At 38.6% G+C, this 17890-nt stretch overlaps 2 protein-coding genes across 3 annotated transcripts in view; both read left to right on the top strand.

Annotated features, from left to right (window-relative positions):
• LOC127637056 (DNA repair protein XRCC4-like) overlaps window positions 1-3514 on the top strand; it is a 51368-nt gene extending 47854 nt beyond the window's left edge. For both annotated transcript variants that reach the window (XM_052117911.1, XM_052117912.1), the window contains exon 8: window positions 660-3514. In XM_052117911.1, coding sequence (XP_051973871.1) covers window positions 660-774 — 115 coding nt within the window. In that variant the 3' untranslated portion in view covers window positions 775-3514. The remainder of the gene's footprint in view (window positions 1-659) is intronic.
• An 869-nt stretch (window positions 3515-4383) lies between these two features.
• LOC127636750 (versican core protein-like) overlaps window positions 4384-17890 on the top strand; it is a 31315-nt gene continuing 17808 nt past the window's right edge. Inside the window, exons 1-6 of the mRNA XM_052117453.1 lie at window positions 4384-4548; window positions 5724-5794; window positions 6894-7310; window positions 14619-14793; window positions 15812-15939; window positions 17448-17741. Of these exons, the coding sequence (XP_051973413.1) occupies window positions 5731-5794; window positions 6894-7310; window positions 14619-14793; window positions 15812-15939; window positions 17448-17741 (1078 nt within the window). The 5' untranslated portion in view covers window positions 4384-4548; window positions 5724-5730. The remainder of the gene's footprint in view (window positions 4549-5723; window positions 5795-6893; window positions 7311-14618; window positions 14794-15811; window positions 15940-17447; window positions 17742-17890) is intronic.

Raw genomic sequence — 17890 nt, 5'->3', positions numbered from 1 at the left:
GTGGTTTTTAATGGATGTATGAAGTCGGTGTCCCTCAAGTTCACACAGATGATGCTAGTAGAGTAACCACACCTGGAGTTCATCATCTTTGCTATTTTTTTTAGCATTACATCTATTGTTTTATCATTTCAAACCTAAAAAAAAATATATATTTTTGTCAAATTAAATAAATGTCACTTGCTTTGATATTTAGTTATCTAATGCAGTCACATTCATACATTTTTAAATATGCTTGAAGTATCCAGATACTTTTTGTTGCCACTGTACAGTATATCAGGACTCATGGTTAAGTGACGAAGGACATCTTTAAAAGATTCATCTTGAAAGTGACCGCTCCAGTATGTATACATCTGCAACCTACACACTCTAATTAGCATCCAAAGACATCAGTAAATGTCACACTAAAGACACATGGCATATAACTTTTTATACAGAGCTTTATTACAATGCAGTCTTGACAGAGGTGGGCTGAATTGTACAATATTTTGACTTGACCTCCTTTTTACAGGGCAGCGTGCCCCTGGCGATATCATATTTGACTGGGTCACTGTAATCAGGGCACTGTAAGAATTTGCTCCAGTGTCATGACTAACTAGCTGTCGGAATGTATTTAACCTTAGCCTTCTGTTGACAGTTGTTACTTTACTTTGTAATTTTAGAGAGAAGCCGACGGAAGAGGCCAAAGCAGAGACGAGCAAAACTCCAAACTTCCAACTGAAACCATCAACCGCTGCAGCAAACCCTGATCCAGATGACCTATTTGACGATATATGACTTCGAAGGAGTACCATTCCTGATAAACATGACTTGAGTACTGTTTGTAAGCTCTAGGAAAGTATTTTTGTAATGCATATGATTTAATTATACATTCCTTTGAACAATAACCCTACTTTTTAACAATAAAAAGGCAAGAATCAAGAGGCACGTCTGAATAAATCGATTTTTAACTCTAGGGTGTAAATAAATGTTTTAAATCAGAGTTATGATGTATTTTTGTCATTTCCAAAATAGTGATCTTTCAGAATGGATCTGCATTATTTGCATTATATTGTTATCACACATACGTGGGGTTAATGCTTTGATTAAACCCCTAACCATAAGTAATACACTAAACTTAGTATTAACTCGCTGCTTGTCCTACAAACATGAAAGATAACTTAAGGAATATTCCGGGTGCAATGCACTTTGAGCTCAATTGAAAGCATTTGTGGAATAATATTCATTACCACCAAAATTAACTTCGATTGGTCTCAAAGATCGAGGTTACAGTGAGGCACTTACAATGGAAGTGAATGGGGCCGATCTGTACATGTTAAAATGCTTACTGTTTCAAAAGTATAGCCACAAGACATAAAGAATATGCGTGTTAACATGATTTTAGTGTGATAAAATTGCTTACCAACTTTTTCTGTGTAAAGATATAGACAATTTTACAACTTTGTTGCCATGACGATATAATGTCAACAAAACCTAAAACGACTGTAAAAATGACTATAAACAACTTTACAGCTCAAATAATACAGAGTTTTTAAAGAAGAATTAATGTCAGTGTTTTATATCAAATTATAAGCTTCACATTTCTGCCTTTAAACCCTCCAAAAATTGTAAGTGCCTCACTGGACACTCGATTTTTGACGATTGAAAATAAGTTTTGTTGTAATCAAAATTGTGCCACAAATGCTGTCGATTGAGCTTAACTTGTATAGAAGCTGGAATATTCCTTTAAATGGTGTGGCTTGCTGAGGAAAGATATATATCTATGATGTTTCAGCAAACGTTTTTGCGCCCTCGAAGGGCACTGAGAGAAGGGGATGACATTCGATAGGTCGTTCCAAACGAGAGTAAGAAAATGAAATATTTCATGAATGCCCCTTTCATTAGACTGTTAGCAGAGGGTACATTGATACAGTAATGCCATGCTCTCTTCAGAATGCCCACATATAAAGCTCTATCCTTTGGAGTGAGTAGGGCATAGGGATGATGACTTTCGATTGGAATTTTCCCCCAATAAATATCTAAAGATCAGAATTTCATGGAGACTTGATAGGTTAGGGTCAAAATTTGACTTGGGCAAGTAAACAGCAGTCTAGCAGTCACATAGCAACGCTCTGACAACCACTCAAAACACCCTAACATTGTGGCAGCAAGTTTTACAGGGGCATCATGTTTTTCTGCGAAAATGTAATAATAATTTAAATTGTTATTATTCATAAAGTTTTTAAAATTATCTTGTAAAAATGTTTAAACTTCATGAAATATTCTTGAAAATTCTTGTGCAACAATTCCGCACTGTAATTTTTTTTTCTCCATATTTTTAACAGCAAAATAATGCAATAATGCTACAGTAATAAACTATTAATTGGTTAACTGTTAGATACCCTACAATGTATGGTGAAAAACTACATTTTATTTCACAAGACAGTACAGGTCATTTTACAGTACAACATTGTAAAAAAATATATATATATTTTTTGAAGGAAAAAGTATGATTGACCTTGTAGTTCACATGTAAAATTATGTTAAACAAGACAATACATGCACATTTACAGTAAATTATTGTAAAACAAATTATGGTATAAAAACTCAGCTCATTTGATAAAATTGTATTTAAATATGTATGTTTCTAGTTTAATTTAGTTATGTACATTGTGATGTTTTGTGTTACATTTTGTGTTGATTTGTTAATGTTTATTATTTTAGTATTTGGTATGTTACATGATGATGTTTTGTGTTTATGTGCATGACAATGTGCACTTTTTATTTAACCAATAAGGGATGAGAGACCGTGCTATATTGTGAATATTGTCACAAACTCTGCTTCACGTCGTGCCTAACAACGCCCTTCAGCCGTGACAATATTCACGGCCTCTCATACCTTATTACTTAAATAAAAAGTGCACAGTCACGCACACAAACGTAAAATGCCATCATGATAACATACCGTTAGTATTGTATATTCTGTATGTAAAATTATGAAATGCCATCCTTCTAGAAAATATAGTCCCTGGCAGTAAACAGAATGTTAGGCAACAAGAGTAACTGTCTGTTATGGGTGCTGCGGAGTGATAGAATTTCTGTGTAAAGGTCAGAGCTGTGCTTTATCATAAATAACGCACGGCTGTTGACCAATTAACATCCAGGACTGGAACTATCTGTTTTATAAACATATTTATTGTCCATTGCTTCTGTATAAGGCCACTCTTGATGAAATGTCAATCTGAGTCACTAACAGTGCATTTAAAAGTACATAGCAGTTTTGTTTTTTGTTTTTTTGGAGTCTCAGTACCATGGTACATAAATATGATATCATCAAATTATATATATGGTAGTGAACTGTATAATAATCAGGCATCAAATTTACATCCTGTAATGCCTGAAACATGATTACTGTTTTAGTTTTTTTTTTTTTTTTTTTTTTTTTCCATTACTTTCTGGCACAGCAACCTTTTTTTCCCTGTAAATTTAAAAGGATTTTTCTTTTTTTTTTTTTTAGGACTATTCATGTAATATTCAATAAAGCTAAAATATGAATAAAATTGTGAAAACATGAAAGAATTAATGACTTGTCACATCACTAATAACAAACAATTTCCCTTACACATAGCCTTTATATAAACATTGTCCATTTTACATATGATTTTAGATTAATATATGTTTACTAAAACGTTGTAAACTTGTCTCTCATGTTCTGTTATCAACTACCCCATTCCAGTGGCTAAAATTAATGAATGGTGATTTTAGCTAGACGAGTGAACGGTTCCTTCTCTCCCCCATGTGGAAAGCTCAAGCAATATCTCTTGTATCGAAGTTTGGCAGTTCAAACCAGATCACAAAGAGTATTTTAGTCACCTTCAAACCCTTTAATAACTCTATCAGCTCCTTCTCTCGGTCTGTTTATCAGGGCTCTGTCTGACCATGCGCTTTTACGCACGACTCAGGAACTCTGGAGTGCGAATTGGATGTGTCTATAATCTGTAAACTGGGTGTTTGGTTCACTTAGGAAAATAAAACAAAGGCTGTCGCTGTCTTAAACGTTTTGGTGAGCTGTTACAGATACTTTACATGCAGTTGGACAGATAGGTTACGTTTTGCGCGCAACTGTTCGCTGCGGCTCCTCTTTTGTGCTTTGTACCTAAAGTGCTTTAACAGTATCTTTGTAGACCGTTTAAGACATTGATGCATTATCGCATTATATAGAAGCCTCTATTACAAGTTTTATTGGTGATGCAAACCCAGCTTGCAATGAAATACAGTGAGCCGAACATCCCATTTCCTCTATTGCAGCATGGATCAGATTCCTTTTGGGTGGGCACTCTCTGCCCCTCCTATGGTAACTGACGAAATCATGGGTGGACATATGGAAGTTGAACTAACTGCCGGGTCATGTCTTCACTCCTTTCATTGGCACCAGGGAAAGTAAGCGCACTGAAGTCTGTTCGTTGGTTTGGAGCAGCAGATATATTTGCAATTTTTAGAAGTAGCGACACGTTTGATCGAATCTCGAGAGTCGGGAAAAGTCAAGACTGTCTACTGGAAATAAATAATAAGGTACGTTTATTAAACATACATTATTTATATAATAACGCAAATCTTATTTTTTATTATTTTATATGAATTGAATAATTTATATTTTATGAATAATATTATGAAGAATAACACCAAAAGTCTGATTCTATCAAGCTAGCAATATTTGTATTAATTGATCAATTAGTAAGGGTAGAATAGTTCAAACTGAATTTAATTTCACATACACAAGATCAACAAGTTAGCTGTAGTTAACATCAATTACATCTTAGTGTTGCCATGGAGCTAATGCAATTTCTCCTCTATACATTTATCTAATTATGGGAGTTGCATGTCAATTATAAAAGGTGAATATTTACCTCAGTCTTCTTGTTTCTCAGTGGACTGTCTTGTATTCACAACATAGCTTTTCCTTTGTGGAACCTAAATACACTACTTCTGAGTTTGGCATTCTTATCAATGGAAAGCCACTTTCCATTATCTCATCAATAACTTTTTTTAAGGCCAGTTTTGCCTTAATGTGTTAAAGCGTTGGATTGCTTTAAGATATGTTTTAAATTTAATTTGGTTTGCTGTAGATAAGGTTCAGTACACAATTTTCAAACTGTAGATTTTCACAAAAATGTTTAATTGTTAGAGTGATCGGTGGAGATGCTTGATGCATCGCTCTCTAGTGTTAGAGAGTGTGTACTAAATGAGGGAGTGTAATGCAATGTCCCTGTCTCAGTGCTTAAACCACATGCAGTCAGGCTTTGAATGCCCCATCTGTCACACAGAATGATCTGTATATTAATTTAGTTTCTCTAGTCTTGCTAGGACTGTCCTGTAACTCATACTTAAAGCAAACATACAAGTTTTTGTCAATTACTTTGAATAAATCAGTTATAAACATGTTATAGATGGTAATAACACATTAATAGGCTACATGATTGTTCTAAGGGGAAAAACATGCTTTAATTTAGATGGTGTTGAATTTGTGAAGAAAGACAGGAAAGCAAGCAGATAGGGGGTGTATAAAGACCGGGTTGGACCCGGAACAAAGACATAGATGGAATTAAATGCAAACAATTTGGCATTCAACCTACTTTATGAATACACTGTAGTTGCAAATGCAAATAAAACTGAACAGGTATCAAATCTCATGGCTGGATGATTTTTTTTTCAGACAAAATTGAAAAGGTTTATTTATTTATTGACAGATTTGAGATGTTATTGGACATTAAACACATCCTCTGGTTGGTCTGTGCCTGCAGTGCTTTAACCCAGGATGGTAAGTCTTCAAATTTAGATTTTAGCCCCTTTCACTACTTACACATTATAAAGATACATATCCTTCTTTAGACTCTCCAAAGTTATAATCAAGGCAGATGTTGTAGGCTGACCTCCAAGCAATCTGTACTTCCTGTGTGTTGTATGCTAAATGACTACTTCCTGTTTGCAAAATTACTTCTTACTACTGTATAAAAGATGATTTTTGCGCAACTTTGTGGGGAGACTTCATGAAGTTAAACAAAATTAGCATTCAAATGCAAGATTTTTGTGTTATAATTTTAAATGTCTTTAAAACATGTTTAAATAAATTCAAATAAATGTGTAATTTTATATTATATTGACATACTTAGACTGCCAGTAAAAAGTTTGGACACAGCTGGGTGATTCTAATGACATCTGTCAAGAAAATGTCCTAGTCAATTTGAACCACCAAATAAAAAAAATAATAACAACAATAATTGAATTATATTTTGTATAAACATAATGAAGCTTACATTTAGGATGTAAAGATTTTTTGCAATGAGACATTATTTTCAGGACACTTTAGCACATTTTACTTCCCAATTCTCATTACCGTAATGCATACAGACATTTTAGTTTTACTATTCCTATTGTTTTAATGCTTATTCTCATTACCATAACACAATAATTTTATATATATATATATATATATATATATATATATATATATATATATATATATATATATATATATATATATATATATATAAAGTATGATCAGGACATTTACTTGACAGGTTTTATGAAAATCACCCAAGATATTTTATTATTGTTTTTTCTACATTTTGTAATAATAGTTGTCATTAAAACTATGGAATATCACAAACAGGAGCATGGAAATTATGTAAAAACAGGAACATTGTAAACAAATTAAAACATAATATTTCAGCTTCCCTTTGCAAGCTGACCAAGCTGCACATTGGTGTGTTTTGTATCTTGTTTGTAAAAGCTCACAGGAGATTTTCTGCTCATGAGATCATTTGATATGTCTGTAAACAAACATCAGCTCTTGAGTTCCTTGTTTGAAGTCTCTGCCATCATTCTCCACATGTTCTTCATCTGTTTTCTTTTATCAGATACGGCCCATAGGATGAAGTTAGAGAAGAGTCCTCCAGTCCGGGGCTCCCTTGCGGAGCAGGTGGTTCTGCCCTGCCATTTCTCCATCCTACCACCCCCGACTGGCACCTCCACCATCTCAAGTACCACCACATCTGCTGCGGCCACGGTATCCAGCACCCATCTCGATCATCTCCGCATCAAGTGGACTAAACTGGAGGGCGATACGGAAACCACTGTGCTAGTGGCCCAGAATGGATTCATTAAGATCGGGCAGGAGTTTAAGGGCAGGGTTTCAGTGCCCAGCTACCGCGAGGACGTGGGCGACGCATCTCTGACATTAGCGAGGCTCAGAGCAAGCGATGCGGGGCTTTATCGCTGTGAAGTTATGCACGGCATTGAGGACACTCAAGATTCAGTCTCCTTGGATGTCAGCGGTAGGTGTTGCTCTATGCAAATTACTGTACAAAAGCGATTGTTCAAAGGTGTAGTTCAACTGCAATAGAAAATTCTGCATTGTTTACTCACCAACCCATGCTGTTCCAAACCATGACTTACTTTCTTCTGTGAAAGATGAAAGGAGACCTTAGGCAGAATGTTAGGTACTGACAGACTATAAGTCACAATTCATTGTGTGGAAGAAAATTGCAATGAAAGTAAATGGTGACTGAAACTGTCTGTCACTAACACTCTGCCTAACATCTCCTTTTGTGTTAGATTGATGATGATGCATTGAGGACAATTTTTCACACTCAAATTGAAAAGCTCACCATTAACACATACTGTGGACTTATTGCAAAAAATTGGTCTAATATTCTAGAAAACACCCCAAATTTAAAAAAGACTCCAATTATTCATAAATGATATTGTAAATAAAAAAAATTGTAAGCATGTAATTCTAGTTCTGATAACTCTTTCTACCAGAAAAAGTCTTATTGTATTCCACTAGATGGCAGCAAGTTCTAGAAAAAATTATCACAAAAAAAATCACCTCCCATCACAAAATGCAAAATTGAACTGTAATGTAGGTGGCGCTCTAATGAAATTTAGCCCTCATAGATGTGCTCGTACATAGACATTCAGTCTAATTTTCAGTTTATGCACCACCCATTGTTTCTTCAAATATCACGGCCTCTGAGTGGACTAGAAGCTCAAGATAGGTGTCATCAGAAAGCTGAGATTCTTTGTGATGATATAAAATGACACCAATATTTGATAACATATCTTTATGATGATTTGTTTAGCATACTTTTGCATATTGTCACAGAGCGAGATTGAAACAAAGAGACCCAAAAGCAGAGGAACAGTTCAAAAGATATAGTAACAATTAATAGCAACTTAAACTGTGCTGGCAAGAATGGAAAACCCAGCACCAGCTGCAGTAGCAGTGGGAGAAGCTCATGGAAGCGTGCACGCCATGGCCGCACAGTGGGCAGATCTGTGAGGTCTCCGTCAATAGTGTGTTCATAGGTGAGTGTGTGTGTCATGGTAGTCAGGAGCAGATTCGTGAGCAGATTCATGAGGAATCCTCTTTAAGCGTAGTGAGGTGCAGAAAACCAGTGCACAGCAGACTGGGAGACTCGCCCAACATGCGGACAGAAATGAGGAATCCTCCGTTGAAGATCTGTGAGCGAAGAGAACAAGCATACAGCAAACTGGAATGGACTCACACTCCCGACACACGGGCAGAGACAGGCAACCAAACAGATACACGAGATAGGACCAGCTAGACAGAGAGAGTGAGGTAACTTCACACCAAACAACAATCTAGCAAAGATACTGACAACATGAAGGGATTATGTTGGGAGTGAATCAGTGGAGAACCAGGTGCTGCCAGCACACTAATTAGTGGCATGATCAGCGTTCCCCTGGGAACAATCAAGATCATGCATGCTAGTAGCACCTGCGAAACATGAGAGAGAAATAACAAAACAAACTGACAAACTCACCAGAGCCATGACAGATTCAATCATACGGGCGAGGAGGAGGAAGGGTCACGGCGCGGGACTGGCTGAACACCCCCCTCAAGTCATGTTATGTCAATGGTACTCCGGATAAATCTGCCAGTTCATCTTGCAACTAAACACAAGACTTGAAAGGGGAGACAGTAGAGTTAAAACAATGTGACAAATAGTAAGGACTCCAAGCAAGAACAGTGTTGGTTGACCAGTCTATGTGTGGGTTGTGTGTTAGTAAACAAGGATGCCCCAACACTACCGGTGCCGATGGAGATTGGATCAGGTAAAAGGACAACTGCTCCATATGATTTCCAGAGACGAAGGTGACTGGCTTGGTGGACTGGGTGATGACGGACAATGGTGTGCCACTGAGGGTGTGGGCGGTGATAGGATCATCCAACTGGACCATAGGAACCTGTCATTTGGAAGTCAATCCCTTTCAGCTCCGGAATCCACCAGGTTGAGACCATGTGACTGGTAGATCCATTCTGCAGCCAGGCCAGGAGAAGTTTGCGTAATCCGGGGGCTTTGTCCAAGGGTGTTGCGTTTGCCAGTAACCCCCTTCCTACTGATGAGTTGTGTCTTTTACCAGACCAAAAGCGGAGAAATTACCAGACTGGGCACAATGAAAGCATAATCCTTGAATGAGGATTTGCTTCTTAACCTTATGCAAGATCCGAGTTCTCCTGACTTGCATGGGCACTGTGTCGAGCTGTGATTCTGGTGACCTGGTCGAAGCGGTGGACTGGGTTGGATGGCCAGCTGCTAGGGTGGGTGGAGAGCGGCGGCAATGGCGGAGATGGCATAGGGCCAGACGTTGATCTACTCGGATGGCCAGATCCACCAAATTGTTGAAGCGTGGAAGCAGATCCAAAGGATAGATTTCATCCCGGATGTCGTCGGAAAGCCTATGCAAAAAGAGGTCCCACATTGCGCGATCGTTCCACTCAAAAAAGCAGCCAGGGTGCAGAACTTTATTCACCGAACTTTATTCACCGATCTCCCTGTGACAGTCCAGATAAGACCCTTGCTGCCTCCCGACCTTGAGCCAAGCGATCTAACACTCGGCGGAGCTCCGTGGAGAAGGCGTGAAATGAAGCGCAACAGGGATGTCTGTTATCCCACATGGCGGTCCCCCATTCACCATGAGGAGCGTGATTACGCAAGCCACCTTCATTATCTTTGACAGGAAAGCAGAGGGCTATAACATGAAGAACAAGGAACATTGTGAAAGGATCCCACCTCTCCTGAAAACGGTGTAAGAGGAGGAAAACAAACCTCTAAGCGCCCAGAAACATGGGGAACCACTGGAGCTGGTGAGGGTGCCTCCTGTCTGAGACCAGCATCAGGAGGTTGGCATAGTTGATGAATGGCGGAGGTGAGCTCAGCGAGCTGCGACGCCATCATCTCCAGAGCACGGTTAGATGTGGAGATTTGATCCTGCTGATGTCCCAGTAAAGCTCCCTGCTGAGACCGGGTGGAGCAAAGAGTAGATTCCTCCGCTGAGTCCATAATTGGCTAGATTGTTCTGTCACAGAGCAAGACAAAGAGATCCAAGAGCAGAGGAACTGTTCAAAGGATTTATTAACAATAAATAGCATCTTAAACTGTGCTGGTGTATAAGGGAGAACCTGAAACCAGCTGCAGTAGCAGGGAGAGAAGCTTGTGGATGTGTGCGCACCTTGGCCGCGCAGTGGGCAGATCCATGAGGACTCCGTGAATACTGGAAGGCGAGTGTGTGCGTCATGGTAGTCAGAAGCAGATTTGTGAGGATACCTCCGTTGACATGTAGTGAGGTGCAGAGAACCAGCGCAAAGCAGACTGGAAGGCAACACTCTCCCGGAAGGCAACACTCTCCCAACATGCAGACAGAGATGAGGAATCCTCCATTGAAGGTTTGTGAGTGCAGAGAACAAGTGTACGGCAAACTGGAAGGCAACCACACTCCCAACAGATACGGGCAACCAAACAGATACACAAGATAGGACCAACTAGACAGAGAGAGTGGGGTAAGTTACTTCACACCAATCAGCAATCTAGCAAAGATACTAACTACATGAAGGGATTAAGCAGGGAGAGAATTAATGGAGAACCAGGTGCTGCTAGCACGCTAATAAAAGGCATGATCAGCATCCCCTGGGAACAATAAGTGGAAACACTGATCATGCATGCCGGCAGCGCCTGCGAAACATGAGAGTGAGAAATAACAAAACAAACAGAACAAACCAACAAAACGGAGCCGGGACACATATTTTGTTCTGGACATCTAAGATATAACATTTGATTATTCAACCAAGAAAGCTCACAGACAAGTAAAAATAAAAAAACAAATGCAGAAGACTTCCTAAGGTAAAAGCAGATATAACATGTTTGGCTACTTGGGGCTTACAGCTACATTGATTGGTGCAGAAAAGAGACATTTGTATTTGAAGTCTTACAGAAATCTTATAGAAATTGAAAATCTTTAACAACAAAATTTGACTTTGAAAGACTTTTATATTCATATTAATATTTCTGCCACATAAATGCAAAAGTGATGGTATTCTTAGGAAAGTTTAGATTCTTAGCTTTCATATGATGCCACATATGCCTGATTTATGTATCCAGGGACGTTAACGTGTTAAGTGTAAACTTATTTCACAATGTAGCGCCCCGTTATGGACCTGCCGGTGGGTGGATAGATTTTGTTTGTTTCGGGTTTAATACAAGTTAAGCTTAATCAATGGCATTTCTGGCATAATGTTGACTGTAACTTTATTCTCATTTGCAATGTTCAGCAATGCAAGTTTGATGTGCTACGCTCTGTTACTGTTGTAAGCGTATATGATGATGTAATTAGTCATAGAAAGCCAAAATGGAATGACATCCCTCAATACAGAAAATAGGAAAAAGATTACTTAGCTTTAGTGTCTGGAAAATCACTTTGTGAGTTTGAAATCACCTCGATTTTTCGACAAGGCCTTATTGTATTTTTGGTTCCCTAAATAATCAAAGGGCAGAGAGAATGATTTCTATTTTAAACAGTAGAAGAAAAAGTTTAAAGCTTGTTTTGTTCCTTGAACGTTGTAAAATGTGGCCCTAAAATGATGTTGTAAACATAATGGCGGTTGGCAAAGCAGCTTTCTTTGCTTTAGCGGCAGCAATTGCGCTGTTTTTTGGTAACATGCAGCAGCTCCTGACATGTAATCCAAAACTAAAATTTTATTTGTTCGGGGTGTTTCATCGTGAGACGAGAAAAAATAAATCAACAAAGTAGAAAAACAAATCTGCATGTGAAAGCTTGCTCCTGGTATGAAAGGCTTCATAGGTATCGATTGTTTCAATTTAGAATTTTCATTGCGGCAAGCAACCGTGGCAAATATTTGTGGCACAAATTTGCTTTTGGTGTGAAAGAGCCAGAAAGGTCTGCTGTCAGCATCACTTGTGGCATAATGTAAATTACTGCAGAAAATAATATCTGTGCTAAATTATAATCCAATATTTCCACACTTGTCCTGACCGTGCAAAGCCACTAAACCCAGTAATTTTTGCTTGATACGCATTCTTTATTTTGGCTTCTGTTGTAATTAATATTATGCCACAGATGCTGTCAATAGAGCTTCATTTTGTTTTTTATCAGAAGATTAAAAAAAAATTCAATATGTCACATCTCAGATAACAAACAATGCTGCTTGTATTTGTTTACTGCATTTTGATGCCCGTTTGTAATTATTAAAATGTGAGTAAGCTTGGCTCAGGTGAGACTGTATAATTGCAGTGTTCATAGGCCCATAGAGAGTCGCATGCCTTCCTGCCAAATACACTCAATGCCCTTTTTTGGGGCCTGGGCAGTGTTGATTGCCTCTCATGTGTAGTGCCAAGGAAGTACTCAGAATCAGACTGCCATACCTCAGAGTTAAGGCTATTCAAAACTTGGACTGCTCAGACAGAACTTTTTCTAGTGTACCCAAAAAACAGCTGGAAAAGCCCATATAAGGGAAAATAATAGAGCCAGACTCTATGGCATGTAATTAGGCTTTGTTCAGGAAAGGAAATAAAAATCTGCAGTTCAGTAACTCTTACTACATTAGATTTAATGATCTAATAATTAACAGTATATTTTACAGGATTTATTCATCTTTTTTTAAAAAAAATACAACTGTTCATTGTTTTGCATTTTGCATTAACTAGTATCAGCATATCCAACAATTAATCTAAATGATCTGGGGGTGCTTCAGCAAGGCTGGAATCGGGCAGATTCGTCTTTGTGAAGGATGCAGGAATCAAGCCACGTACAAGGTTATCCTGGAAGACAACTTGCTTCTTTCTGCTCTGACAATGTTCCCCAACTCTGAGGATTGGTTTTTCCAGCAGGACAGTCCTCCATGCCACAAGCTGTGGATGGAGGACCACCTGATCAAGACCCTGTCATGGCCAGCACAATCTCTAGACCTGAACCCCATTGAAAACCTCTGGAATGTGATCATTAGGAAGATGGATTGCCACAATCTATCAAACAAAGCCGAGCAGCTTGAATATTTGCACCAGGAGTGGCATAAAGTCACCCAACAGCAATGTGAAGGACTGGTAGAGAGCATGCCAAGACTCATGATAGCTGTGATTGGAAATCAGGGTTATTCCACCAAATATTGATTTCTGAACTCTTCCGAAGTAAATGTTTTTTTATTTTGTTGTTTAAAAATGAATGTGAACATGTTTTTGCATTATTAAAGCCATTTTCCCTCATGCACATCATAAATTTAACCGTGGTGATGATTGTCATACTATGAAAATTAGTATAAATACCAGATTTTGGCTACAATGTCTGAATGGATTCAATTTCACACTTTCATAATGAAAGTGCAGATGGTGATTTTTAAATAACATGATTTATCAGCAGAACTAGCTGTTATGAATGAGTGTGGCATGCATTAGTTAAGATAGGATTAGAGACATTTGGCCATGTTGTGATTCTGTGAGAGTGATTACTATTCTGCTCATGTTCAGTCTTGGACACGACAGGTCCCAAAATAGCTGAACAATACAATGATTCTTCATTTCGCCAGACAACAGCTTGTTGTTGTGGCTGCAACTTCCAAACTCTTGGACAAAGGTGGCCCTCTTTAAACCTAGCTCTCATACTTTTGAAAAATATTGAGAATTTTATTGATAATTGTTTTTCCATATTTAAAGGAATTTTAGTTAAGCACAATCGACAGCATTTGTGGCATAATGCTGATTACCCCAAAATGTAATTTGACCTTCTTTTTCTTAAAATAAAAGGGTGGGTTGGTTACAGTGAGGCAGTTGCAATAGAAGTGAATGGGCCGATCTGAAAACGTTAAAATACTCACTGAACCCAAAATATTCCTTTAATTTGTTTTCCTCAATGTTCACAGTAGCTACAAAATCTTGGGAGGAAATGATCACATTTGCAGTAGTCAAGTATTCTGAGCATAATTCATAATGTTAATGTATATAGCTCCTTGCCAAAGCTTAAGGTCACTTCACAATCAAATAACAAACTAATTACATTCAAGTTATTGAATTGGCAAAATATATCCATTTGGACAAAGGGCATTTTAACACAAAGGGAATTTAATCTTGGGAATTTAAGTAAATCAGATTGTTGAAAGATTATGGTCGTGCCATGTTTATCGATATACCAATGGATCACAAAGAAATCTAATTTTCTATGTATTATTATATATTTGATATGCTCAACCTTTTCAATGTTTTTAGTTCATGTGCATGATTAATGTCTCATATTTTCAGAATTTCACTGCCACTGCTCATGTATTTGTACAGGTGTTGTGTTTCACTACCGGGCCAACAGCAATCGCTACACTTTAGATTTTGAGCATGCTAAACAGACCTGTGTTGATGTGGGTGCAACCATCGCCACGTTTGAGCAGCTATATTCAGCCTACGAGGACGGATTTGACCAGTGCGATGCCGGATGGCTGGCGGACCAAACTGTCAGGTGATTTTTAGACACTTTTTATTATAAAGACTGCTGAGAGAGGGGCAATGGGATCAGAACACAATAAAGGCCAGATTCAAACCTACGTCTTCCAAATGAGCCATGCCACAGATAGCAAAATTATTTTGGCCTGAATCTGGCTGCATTCCACCTGGGAGTTTGGCCCACATACCGCATGGAATTATGGTCCACAACTGGCCCAAAAGCCACTTACCGAATGCAGGCTGTATCCATCCCAGGAAGAGGCCAAAGCTCATATTTATCCTTACATATTTAGCCATACTTATCCTTTCCCACCAGCATGCAGCCGTAATTGGACCTAAACTGTGCCAGAATCCCCAGACATCAGCCAGAAAACAGCCAAACATTTACGAAGTAAATGCTCAAACCACTCGACCATGACCCCGACATTTTTCTGTATTTCTGGAGCTGCTGCCACCGCGACCCAACTTCGGTTTTGTTTGCTTAGTTTGTTAATAACTATTTTTATTTATTGATTGATTTTAACATTCTTTTTTTTTCTCCCAATTTGGAATGCCCAATTCCCAATGTCCTTTTAAGTTCTCGTGGTCACGTAGTGATTTGCCTCAATCCGGGTATATATTCAGGACAAATCCCAGTTGCCTCTGCATCTGAGACCATCAACCCGCGCATCTTATAACACTGCTTGTTGAGAGCGTTGCCACGGAGACATCGTTAGACAGTGTGTGGAGGCTTCATGCCATCCACCGCAGCATCCACGCTCAACTCACCATGCTCCACCGAGAACGAAACACATTATAGCGACCACGAGGAGGTTACCCCATGTGACTCTACACTCCCTAGCAACCAGGCCAATGTGGTTGCTTAGGAGACCTGGATGGAGTCACTCAGCATGCCCTGGGATTCAAACTAGCATACCCCAGGGGTGCTAGCCAGCGTCTTTTAACACTGAGCTAACCAGGCCCCCTAGCATAGCATTATCTGAACTCTGTTAATTTATGTTTTCGTTTCATTACTGATTTTTTTTTCTTTTCAGATATCCAATAGCAAAGCCACGGGAAGGTTGCCATGGAGATATGATAATGAAGCCAGGAGTTCGATCATATGGACTCAGAGATCCCTCTGAAACTTATGATGTATTCTGTTATGTTGGAAAACTACTGGGTAAGTTTAGAAATCAGGTAAAGAGGAAATACATTTCCCAAATAGCGACTGTGGCTTTGTTCCAAATACTGTCCACATAAGCCTTCTAAGGGACTGTACAGACTGAACATGTTTTTGTGCTAAAGGAAAAAATCTAGACGCAGTGCAATGCATATAATTCCGCATTTCCGCTACACCATTTTAGCCCTGATTTTCCACTTCCTGACACTTAATGGAGAAAGCACGAAATCAGAGGCAAATTGGTTCCCGCTCCCGTGAACGATCGCTATGTGTGTCAAAAACGCGAGCTGAGAGATACGCAGATGCATAACAGATGCCCGAGAGATATTTAGCATGTTAAATATCTAGACCTGTCTGCGACTCCAAGTCCTGCAGTATGAAATGAGTTTTGACTGGAAATGACATAAGCGACGACCTACAGCCAATGAGAGTGCAAGATACAGCCTTATCATGCATCTATTTGTATGGTGAGCACAATAATATAGTTTCTATCAGAATATATTTGCATACACATAAGCTTTTCAATTATTTGAAACAAAAACAAAGCACAAACATGTCCTTGTCGAGCCACAACACTAGCAGGCAGCACCTGCGTTCATTGAAAAATGATTTATTTACCTCCAACGCTCTCTGCAAAACAGACAAACCTTGCTAACCGCATCTCCCCAAACATTCACTCCTCCACATTATTTTCTTTTTAGTTTTGTCGCTGCAAATCAGCGCACAAACAACTTGGATCAGAAGCTTCTTGCAGACCATCGTTTTTAGAGGGAAGATCTCCAGTCTTGCGTGTGATCTTACATAATTTCCTGTATCACTTCTCACGTGCATTTTGTTGTGAAACGTAGGGATGGGCGATACTACTTATATACTTTTCGATCCCATACTAATTATCCAAGTCTTTTACAGATGTTCAGATGGACAATCGAGTCTGATGTTAGCACTTTGCTAAGTTGACGGCTCGATTTTCTAATAAGCTATACAAATAAATACATAGCACCCAGGAATATTTGGTGAAATTTTACATTTTTAACTAGATGGAACTATTTCTTTTCTATCCTTTTTTGTATATTGTTATATTTCATTATATTTAGATTTGATATTCCTTCCATTACCTTGGTTGAAAATTTTGAATTTAGGTATCTTATCTTAAAGGAGCCTACTGTAATTCATCTGTAAGGACAAGTCTTCACGTCGATGATGTGTCTATAGCTGGGTTTTCACCCACGTATTTTTATAAAGATTATGGGATATCGCATAAAAAATCCTTAATGTTCTAACCTAGGTGCAAATAAAATCTCCATAATGTGCAATAAAATGTATTCACTTGCTTGAGGTGGATAGATACAATTTTATCTTATCTTAACTTAGATGGAAACATGACTATTGATGCCAAAATCTTTTGTCTAAGTAGGCACCTCACTAGGCTTTGGAACAGAGCTTGTATAATTTTATGAAGTGAAATGGAAGACAAAACATGATGCATTATTGTGTGTATCTGTTCTCAGGTGAGGTATTTTACCCGGCAAATTATGGTAAGATGACTCTAGATGAAGCCAAGGAGGCTTGTGAGAGAGAGGATGCCATTTTAGCAGGACCAGGTCACCTGCACGCAGCCTGGAGGGAAGGCATGGACCACTGCAACTTCGGCTGGCTGTCAGATGGCAGTGCACGCTACCCTATCTCTGTACCCAAAATACAGTGTGGCAGAGGACAGCTGGGTGTCAGGACTATGTACCGCTTCCTCAACCAAACAGGATTTCCCTTACCAAGTGAAAAGCTTGGAGCTTTCTGCTTCAAAGGTATGACTTCATGAGATGCTTAAATTGACTGCAATATTTACCCAATGTACTGTATATTATTAAAACTGAATAGCTTCTAAATTTACTGTGATTTAAAACATTATTATCATTATAAAGCATTTAGTGTTTTAGTCCTGTGGAACGTGTAA

This window comes from Xyrauchen texanus, chromosome 44 (genome assembly GCF_025860055.1).
Source record: "Xyrauchen texanus isolate HMW12.3.18 chromosome 44, RBS_HiC_50CHRs, whole genome shotgun sequence".
In the NCBI taxonomy this organism is placed as follows: domain Eukaryota; kingdom Metazoa; phylum Chordata; class Actinopteri; order Cypriniformes; family Catostomidae; genus Xyrauchen; species Xyrauchen texanus.
This window is presented reverse-complemented; position numbering and strand designations above follow the sequence as displayed.